The sequence below is a fragment of the Mustela erminea genome, chromosome 11, assembly GCF_009829155.1.
Source record: "Mustela erminea isolate mMusErm1 chromosome 11, mMusErm1.Pri, whole genome shotgun sequence".
Lineage (NCBI taxonomy): Eukaryota > Metazoa > Chordata > Mammalia > Carnivora > Mustelidae > Mustela > Mustela erminea.
In genome coordinates, this window is record NC_045624.1 from 45,595,149 (window position 1) to 45,605,339 (window position 10,191).

A 10,191-nucleotide genomic window follows, 5' to 3' on the forward strand; every position below is an offset into this window, starting at 1 on the left:
AGCATCAGAGCGAGAGGGAGAAGCAGGCTCCCTGCTGAGCAGGGAGCCAGAAGTGGGGCTCAGTCCCAGGACCCTGAGATCATGACATGACCCAAAAGCAGATGTTGAACCGACTGAGCCACCCAGGCGCACCTCATTTTCCTCTCTTGATTCGAGGAATAATAGTTAACATCTAGTTTTCAGACACTTTTTTCTGCTGTGAAAATCGACAGAGACCAACCAAATGAGATCATTTATTCAGGGCTTACTACAGCAAAGGAGTCAGCCTCTATAACACATTTTGGCAGAGACTCAAAGGCAGGCAGAGAAGTGGGAAAGCTTTATCACAGAACGAGGGAAGGGCTTTGGCCGCCCCAGCTGGAGGCTGTTGGCACATGCGAGCTGTGGGCCGCTAACTAGAAGTAGGGTATTTTTTGTGAGTGGTCAGGAATGTATATTTGCTTTCTATGGAAAAATGAGGGGCAAGAATTAGGGAGGCTGTCAGTTATTAATAAAGTGCGGACCCTTTGGACCTGATTGTTCCAAGGGTTATCGCTTAACTTCCAGGACTGGTTGTTGGAGAGAGAGGTCTGACTTCTACAAAGACATAGAGAGTAGATTGACTCCCTGGGCTGGTTGCTGCAGGGTGTAGGTTAGAGGTCTCTTGGTATATGTGGTCTGGTCATTGTCCATTTGTATAATCAGTCTCTCGCTGCCAAACCTTGAAGTGTCTCGGCCCGACAGTCTAGTGATGGTGGATCGCAGGAATCCGAAAGGCTGGGCAACCATAGCAAGTGCAGCTTTCTTTGCTTCCCCTCTGCTCAGGCCAGTGTGGCAATGGCCATATCAGATCAAGGGGGTCAGGGGGCCACAAGCTCCAGGTGAGGCCACTACCGAGGCCATAAGCAAGGAGTGGCAGGTAACCACAGGGAAAACCCCCTCCACAGTGTGAACTGGCTCAGGAGTTACGTGAGAACCCTTTCCCAAATCTGTAAGAGGAAGGTCAACTTGACAACAGAAGGAAGCACTCCAGTTCCCCTGTGCGTAGCAGATAAGGGAATTCTCAGAGAGCGCAACCCTTTGATAAAATCCCTAGTACCCCTGACTTGTTATTTCAGTTTGCCCTTGAAAGTGACATCAAGCGGCACCTGGGTGACTCAGTGTATTAAGCAATTGCCTGTTCAGCTCAGGTCAGGATCCCAGAGTCCTGAGATGGAGTCCCATACCAGGCTCCTTGCTCAGCGAGGGAGCATCTCCCTCTCCCGCTCTCCCCTGCTTTTGCTCTCTCTGTGTCAAATAAATAAATAAAATCCTTAAAAAAGAAAAAGAAAAATCTACATTAAAAAAGGAAAAGAAACTGATGTCACTCAATCAATCTGTCCTAGCATCAAATTTATAAATAGCCTCTTTGCCGCCCCTCTCCCACCATCGGCTAGGCCCACGCTCTAATTAGAAATCTTCAGAGGTGTCTCTGAGAATCATTCTCAGGCACTTAAACCCCTAATATTTGGTTTATGATTCTCATATGGCTTCTGGATTACTGTATGGTTTGCTGTATTCATGTTTACTTCTCTTTTATTTTATTTTATTCATTTATTTGACAGACAGAGATCACAGGTAGGCAGAGAAGCAGGCAGAGAGAGAGAGGGAAAAGCAGGCTCCCACCGAGCAGAGAGCCCAATGGGGGGCTCGATCCCAGAACCCCGGGACCATGACCTGAGCCAAAGGCAGAGGCTTTAACCCACTGAGCCACCCAGGTGCCCCATGTTTACTTCTCTTAACGTCCCCCAGAATATAAGCTGTCTTCACCACCTGCGGTGCTGTGCAGGCTTGCAAAATCACCGGCTGGTCCGTGTCTCTGTGATGGATGACACATTCCTTCTCCCAGTATGTACTGAGACGCTTCCAGTATGTACTGAGACGCTTTTTCCTGCCAAAGCAGAAGATAGGTGCTGGAGGACGCCAAGACAGGACAGCCACTGCCCACTGGCCTCAGGGTGTGAGAAAAGCAGCCAACTAATTAAAGACAATGTAGTAAGTGCCAAACAAAAGAATGGAATAAAGTAGCTTGGGAACACAAATATAGAAGTGACTTGCTTTGACAGGTAAATTAGGTCTCACAGAAGATTTAACTGTTTGAAGGGTGAGTAGAAATTTTCCATGCAGAAAAGGAGTAAGACCTTCAGGTGGTGGGAGAGGTTTGGGAATGCGGCGTAGCCAGCATCTGGCGACGGCGGATGGGTGGATGAGGGCTGGTGGAGATGGAGCTGCTCACATCCACAGGGACCACACTGGGAAGGGTCTTGTTTGCCATTTTTTTTTTTTTTTTGAGATTTTTATTTATTTGTCAGAGAGAGAGCACAAACAGGGGAAGTGGCAAGCAGAGGGAGAAGCAGGCTTCCCTGCTGAGCAGGGAGCCCAGCGACCGTGTGATGGCGACCTGAGTCCAGGGCAGATGCTTAACTGACTGAGCCACCCAGGTGTCCCTTGTTAGCCATTTTTATAAGGCATTTGAATTTCATTCTGGTGTCAACATGGGAGTCTAGGCAGACTGCTAAGCAGAGAAATGTCAAACATCTGTGTTCTGTTAGAATTTTGGTATCTGTGTGGCAGATGGCTGCGGATGCCCCGTTAAGAGACTGCAGACTGTGGGGTCCCTGGGTGGCTCAGTCAGTTGGGCGTCTGCCTTCGGCTCAGGTTATGATCCTGGAGTCAGGCAATCGAGCCCCGTATCAGGCTCCCTGCTCAACAGGAAATCGGCCTCTCCCACTGCCCCTCCCCCCACTCATGTTCTCCCTCACCCTCTTACTCTCTCTCTCAAATAAACACAATTTTAAAAAAGAGAGAGAGGGGGGCGCCTGGGTGGCTCAGTGGGTTAAAGCCTCTGCCTTCGGCTCGGGTCATAATCCCAGGGTCCTGGGATCGAGCCCCATATCGGGCTCTCTGCTTAGCAGGGAGCCTGCTTCCTCCTCTCTCTCTGCCTGCTTCTCTGCCTACTTGTCAAATAAATAAATAAAATCTTAAAAGAGAGAGAGAGAGAGATTGAGCCTGCACATTTTAAAGACCTGAACTAGAACAAATGATGAGGGTAGAAAGGGAGATTGGGTTTAAGAGGTATTAAGAAAGCAGAATTAGTGGGACTTGGGAAGAAGATACAGTTTTGGAATGTTGGTGAGTCCAGAGCCCTCAGCCAAGAAAGAATTCTTGCGACCCCTTTGGTGCAAAGAGGTGATTTTATGAAAGCTTTGGGACAGTATGTGGGCAGAAGAGCTGCACTGGGGTTTTGAGGAATGGCTGATTATATACTTGGGGGGAGTTGGGGGAGGTAAGGAAAAAGGGAGTTTTTAAAAAGGACTTTGATATGCTAAAGAAGACGGTTGGCATCCTGCAGGCCTCGTTGTTGTCAAGCTAAGGTTGTTTTCCCTTCTAGCAAGGAATTAACACTAAGACCATTAGGAGCTTCCTGGAGGGACACTATACTCTGCCTGTTTCAAGTACTTGTCCATGCACTGCAGGTTATAAGGACATTTCCTACATTTCCTGCTGCCTTTGTTTCCCACATTAGAGAGAATAAAATAGTAAATTGGGGATGCTAGGCTTTTAGCTTAGACACCCGGATTCATGGTAAGGAATTGAGAGGTTCAGTCCTGGGGCGCCTGGGTGTCTCAGTTGGTTAACAGGGCCTGCCTTCACCTCGGGTCATGATCTCGGGGTCCTGGGATTGAGCCCTGCGTCAGGCTCCCAGGTCAGCAGGAAGTCTGCTTCTCCCTGTCTCCCTGCTGCTCCCCCTGCTTGTGCTCTCTAGCTCTCTCTGTCAAATAAAATTAAATGAAATCTTAAAAACAATAATAATAATTGAGAGATTCAGTCCGGGCTTGCGATGGACATGCCCAGGGAAGCGTACCAGTGGCCATTACAGAGGAGAGCACACCATGTGCATGCCATAGCCGAAATCACAAGGCGTCTCTGAAAAATCTGTAAATCACTGAAAATCCCTTCTGCTCCTGAGGTGCAAACAGCTCTCCTTGGTAAGTCTTCGGGCAGTCAGCTTGCGGAAAGGCAAAAGGGAAGTCTAACGATATCCCCTCCTGTGTGGGGGTTGCTTTGATACACCCTGCCCTGCCTTTGTTCCATGATGGTCTGGGCTTGATTGGTCTCCCGCATGTATGAGTAAATATTCACTGTGAGAAATGTCTCTCAATTATGCCTTGATAGTTACTTCTGGAATCTCCATCGATATCAGCCCACCTTTGTTCTCCACTGGAGCCTTTATGTGGCATTTCTTCTGGACACCTTGAATTGATGCTGAATTGTCTCCCCTGAGCCCCTCTGGTGGGCCTTTTTGGGTGGCCATTAAGATTTGTGACTCTTGCATGCTTAACCCAGTTTCTGAACAATTCTGGCTCCACAGCAGCTGTTTTTTTGTTGTCGTTGTTGAAGAAAAGCTGGTGGTTAAACCTTGATTATCTGATCTCTGTCAAGTGGCAAAGGACTGGGAGCCTGGTGTCTCTTTGTCCTTTTTTGTTCCTGTTTTTCTTGAAGATTCTATTTGGGAAACCGGTATGTATGTCTTGAGGTCACAAGACAATGGTTTAATCAAGCACTTGCCACCCTCAACTATGAAGTTGAAAATTCAGTTATGTCATATTCAATACAATTGACTTATTGTATTGTCTGACTATTAATAGGATCCTTTGTGTTCTTTGTCTTGTGCTCTGTATTTAGTTTTGCCAGTTCTATATCTATAAATTTAAAAAGCCTTGCTCCTCCTTGCAAAGGAAGGAAATATTTTCTTCTTTAAGCCGTCTGTTAATAAGTATATTTCCTTTGTATTTGTGGAAATTTAAAAAAAAAAAAAAAGGAATTTTTTTTTTAAGCAATCTCCACTCCTAGAGTAGAGCCCAACATGGGGCTTGAACTCTCAACCCTGAGATCAAGACCTGAGCTAAGGGGGGCGAAAAAAAGACCTGAGCTTGGTCCTAAGTTGGACATTTAACTGACTGAGCCACCCAGGCTCCCCATGTATTTGTAGAAATCTTTTTAAGCAGCTTTATTGAGAGGTAATTCACATATCATGAACTTCATTCATTTAAAGCATAAAATTGAGTAGGTTTTAGTATAGCCAGAGCTGTGTAGCCAGCCCCACACTTTTAGAAGATATTTATCACCCCCAAAAGAAACCCTATACTCATTAGCAGTCATTCCTGTCTTTCCCCACAACAGCTGTACCCCCCACCCCCACCCCAAGTCCTAGGCAACCACTGATCTACTTTCTCTATATATATAGATTTCCCTAATCTGGACATTTCCTATAAATGGAATCATGCAATATGTGCTATATGACTGGCATCTTTCACTCAACATAATGTTTTCAGAGTTCATCCATATTGTAAAACATATCAGTACTTTTTTTCTTTTTATAACCAAACAATGCTCCATTGTATGAGTATACCACGTTTTGTTTAGTCATTCATCAGTCCATGAGCATTTGGGTTGTTTCCACTTTGGGGCTATTATGAATAATGATGCTATGAAAATTTTGTATATACATTTTTCTGTAGACATGTGTTTCCATTTCTCTTGGGAATATGCCAAGAAGTGGAATTGCTGGGTCATATGGTAACTCTATGTTTAACTTTTTTGAGGAACTGCCAAATTGTTTTCTAAAGTGGCTGCACCATTTACATTTCCATCTGCGGTGTATGAGGGTTCCAATTTCTGCCTATCCTCCTCAACACTTATTACTGTCTTTTTGACAATCCTAGTGCTATGCAGTGGTATCTCATTGTATTTGGCACCTCTCTGATGGCTACCGATGTTGGTCAGATATATGGTTAGCAAGTAGTTTCTCCCATTCTTTGGATTTTCTTTTCACTTTCTTGAAAAGCAAAAGGTTTTAATTTTGATGAAATCTAATTTCTTTTCCTTTTCAGTTGTGCTTTTGATGTCACATTTAAGAAGACTTTGTCTAACCTAAAGTAATGAGGACCTGTTCTTATGTTTCTTCCTAAGAATGTTAGAGTTTTCACCCTTACATTTAAGTCTTTGACCATTTTGAGGTGATTTTATTTATGTGATGTGAGAAGAGTCTAACTTCATTCTTTTGCATGTGGATATCCAATTGTTCTAGCACCATATGCTGAAAAGCCTGTTCTTTCCCACATTGAATTATCTTGGTACCCTTGTTGAAAATCAAATAACTATAAGTACAAGCATTTGTTCCTGGACTCTCATTTTATTGATCTGTATGTTTTTCTTTATGCCACAACCATGCTGTCATTGCTTTGTAGTAAGTTCTGAAATTGGAGTGTGTGGATCCTCTGATTTTATTCCTTTTTTTTTTTTTTTCCAAATTGTTTTGGCCACTTGCACCAGCATCCCAGAAATCCCATCGGATAGCTTTTTTTTTTTTTTTTTGGTTGTTAATTTTTGGAGATTAATTAGCCACAAGATTTTTTTTTGTCATTTGTGAACACCATAGTTTATATCTAATTCAAACCGGTATATTTTCTATCAAAGGGGAGGGAAATGTATACAGAGGAAAAAAAGAAACAATTGAAACTTTCTTCATGACTTAAACACTAAAGGTATCTAATTGAGGAGCACCTGGGTGGCTCAGTCTGTTAACCATCTGCCTTCAGCGCAGGTCATGATGCCAGGGTCCTGGGTTTGAGCCCTAAATCAGGCTCTCCCTCTCCCTCTGCCTGCCGCTCTGCCTGCTTGTGCGCTCTGTCTGTCTCTCTCTCTGTCAAATAAAGTCTTTTTTTTTTTTAATTTTATTTATTTATTTGACAGACGGAGAGTACAAGTAGGCAGAGAGGCAGGCAGAGAGAGAGGAGGAAGCAGGCTCCCTGCTGAGCAAAGATCCCGATGTGGGTCTCGATCCCAGGACCCTGGAATCATGACCTGAGCCGAAAGCAGAGGCTTTAACCCACTGAGCCACCCAGGCGCCCCTAAATAAAGTCTTAAAAAAAAAAAAAAAAAGAGGTGGGCGGGGCCGAGGGCGCGGCGGCAGGTGCGTGAGCGCGGCCTCGTCCTCCTCGCGCGCGCTCGCGGCGGGGCTCGCGCGGGGCCCCACCTCTCCGCTCGCCACCGCTCCTCTGCACCTGGGCGGTCGGCCCGCGGGGACACGGCCGCGCAGCGAGACCGCGCCCCCCGGGCGCCCGCCGCACCGGCCCTGCAGCCCCCGCGGGTCGGCTCCGGCCCCGGTGCGCACCGACGGACGTGCCCGGTGGGAGCTTCCCGCCCGCGCTGGCCGCGCAGCAGTGACCAGGCGTGCAGCTCTGGGATGTGCACGTGAGGATGGACAGCAAGGACCTTGAAGCCGAAATCCACCCCTTGAAGAACGAAGACAAGAAACTGCCGGCGAACGTGGGGAACCCGGCGAAGACGGAGGAGAGCTCGAAAGGCTCGCCTCGGCAGCCCCGCCTGTCCCGCTGCCGCACGGTGGCCTTCTTCCTTTCCCTGTTTGTCTGCCTTTTTGTCGTGTTCGTGGTCTCCTTCATCATCCCATGTCCGGACCGGCCTGCATCCCAGGGGGTGTGGAGGGTCAACTACAATGCAGCAGTCACCTATGACTTTCTGGCTACAGAAGACATCAACAGGGACAGGATCCAGGATGTTCTCTTTCTTTACAAAAACAGCAACGGCTCCAACAATTTCAACTTGTCCTGCACCGACGAAGGCTTTTCCTCCCCCTGTACCTTTGTGGCCGCCGTGTCCGGGGCCAACGGCAGCGTGCTGTGGGAGAGGCCCGCGGCCCAGGATGGAGCCCTTGTGCAGTGCTCCGTCCCCCAGCTGCAGGGTGGCCGGACGTCCTCTGCCTGCGTCCTTGTGGGCAGACCCGGCTCCTTCGTCGCCGTGGACTTGTTCACAGGGGAGACCTTGTGGAGCCACCCCAGCAGCTTTGGAAGGAACACGTCCGTCCTGAGCTCTTTACTCCAGCTGCCCGACGTGGATGCGGACGGGGCCTCAGACCTGCTGGTTCTCACCCAGGAGGAGAAAGAGGTTGGCGGCTACATCTACTCAGGCAGCACCGGACGCCAGATTGGCCACCGCGGCAGCCTCGGTGTGGGCGGGACCACAGGCTCCCTCGTCCATGTCACCCGGGCCGGTGCCCCCTACATCCTTTTCCCTTGCGCGGCGAGCTCCCTCTGCAGCTGCTCTGTGAAGGGTCTCCACGAGACGGCCACTGGGAGCGGGAGCCCACTGAAGAGAGACCCGCGCTGGGAGGACGCACTGAACGCCAGCACCCCCGGGCCGGTGTGGCGCAGCCCCGGAGCCCTCCGCTATCTGATGAACGTTCCAGGGAAGGCTGGTGAGGACCTCCTCCTTGTGGGCGCCGAGGCCTGTGTGCTGGCCGACGGGCAGGACCTGACGCCCAGGTGGACCTTCCGCGTAGCCCAGGTCTTCAGGAAACCCATCCTTGGCCACTACAAACCTGACACCTTGACTGTGGTCGTCGAGAACGGAACCGGCGTGGACAGACAGATCCTGTTCCTGGACCTCAGCACTGGGGCTGTCCTGTGGAACCAGGCCCTCCCAAGCCTCCCCGGGGATCCGCAGTCCGCCAGCCTGCCAACCGCAGACCACCGCTCCGCCTTCTTCTTCTGGGGCCTCCACGAACTGGCGGGCACCAACCAGGCAGAGCCCGGAGACACCCAGCACAGCCTGTACATGTTCCATCCGACCCTGCCTGGCGTCCTGCTGGAGCTGGCCAACATCTCTGCCAACATCATGGCCTTCCAAGCCGTCCTGTTCGAGCCAAGCCGCCATGCCGCCTGCGTCCTGCTGACGGGCCCGGCAAGCCCAGACACGCCTGGCACGGTCTCCGTGGTCAAGCACAAGGTGCGGGACCTGGTCCAGAGCAGCAGGGTGGTTCGGCTGGCTGAGGGCGGGCCCGACAGTGACCAGGCTGTCCGGGATCGGTTCTCCCGCCTGCGGTACCGGAGTGAGGCCTAGAGGCCTGCGGGCCACATGCGTGGAGGGGCTGCCACCATGGGACGTTGGGTCTGTCACTTGGTTGCACTGACTCCCCTACTCCTGACCCTGGGGTTCCCGTCCTACGCAGGGACGTGTATGGGTGAGCGGATGCCCAGGCCTCTCCCCTCTCCTGTGCAGCACATCCCCACAGGCCCTCACTCTGCCCCACTGGAGTCACACTCAAGGCCACTTGTCCTCATCGCAGTGTTCCTGGTCCCTATGGCACCAGCCTCACCGCATCCACACCTAGCGGGAGGGACTGTGGCTTTGGGAAGAGAGCCCCGTCCTGAGAAGTTCCCTTGCTCCTTCCTGTCTTCACATCCCCCAGGGCCTGCGAGGGTGGCTGGCCTGGGGTGGCCTCGGGGCAGCAGCTGGAGCTCCCGGCCTGTCCCAGAGCAATGGGGGGAGGGACACCGTACTGGGCAGCGGATGCTTGCCCTGGGGTTCCCCTTTGAGACCCGTGAGGAGGGGGGCTGCCGTGCAGCTGTGAGGTTGTCCTGCTGCTCATGGGTGCCCCTGGGGCGTCTCCGTCCCATGTTGGCTGCAAGTGCTGTTCTGACGAACTGGGTGGAGGGCGCACTCGGGGTCTGCGCGCACCCCATCCATACACACTGGAGCTGCTTATCCCGCGGGGGTCCCCACACCCCCAGCCCGTGCCTGGCCTTCTCCTGGTGCTCGGACACCCAGCAGTTGGTGTCCCCTGACGCAGGACTCACCTTTGTGCCTTGCTGTGGTGCTCTGTGTGTCTCACTGTGCCCTGACGACCCCGGAACCGCAGGAGGAAACCAGAATAAACGGTTTGCACTGTCTGAAAAAAAAAAAAAAAAAAAAAAAAAAGAAATGATAGCAACTGTATAAATAGACTGAACGTGTGTTTTGGGAGTGCAGATGGAAGTAGGAATGATTGCTTTTGGCTTGTCAGAGCTTCATGACATCCCAAGAAATTGTAAAGGTTCTGAGTCAAGGCTCTTTCTTCTTTCATTCCCTACTAAAAGAAATAGGGAAGTTCAATAGAAATACATGCAAATGAGCAATGTCAAGGTATGAGGGAACTGTATCTCAAAAACTCTTCTAACAGTTATCTGACCTCCCTGACAGTTTGATAAGATACTTTCAATGTATGGCTATGTGATGATTAATTTTTTTCTTTTACAGGGTGTTTGGGGATGAAATTAACATTTAAATCTGGATTACCCTCCAAAATGTGGGTAGGGCTCACCCATTGAGTGG

General features: G+C 50.1%; 1 protein-coding gene and 1 long non-coding RNA gene across 2 annotated transcripts in view; both read left to right on the forward strand.

The window, feature by feature from the left end:
• LOC116568580 overlaps window positions 1-2,188 on the forward strand; it is a 29,073-nt gene extending 26,885 nt beyond the window's left edge. The window contains exon 5 of the long non-coding RNA XR_004276687.1: window positions 2,178-2,188. This is a non-coding gene — a long non-coding RNA (uncharacterized LOC116568580). The remainder of the gene's footprint in view (window positions 1-2,177) is intronic.
• A 4,785-nt stretch (window positions 2,189-6,973) lies between these two features.
• Window positions 6,974-9,796, forward strand: LOC116568578 (protein FAM234A-like). Its single transcript, XM_032304055.1, has one exon. It carries the CDS (start codon window positions 7,282-7,284, stop codon window positions 8,938-8,940), a length of 1,659 nt encoding a protein of 552 aa, XP_032159946.1. The 5' UTR covers window positions 6,974-7,281; the 3' UTR covers window positions 8,941-9,796.
• Window positions 9,797-10,191: the final 395 nt, after the last annotated feature.

Excerpts from the sequence above, each read along its gene's own strand:
- LOC116568578 (XM_032304055.1), top strand. The coding sequence starts at position 7,282 with ATGGACAGCAAGGACCTTGAAGCCGAAATCCACCCCTTGAAGAACGAA.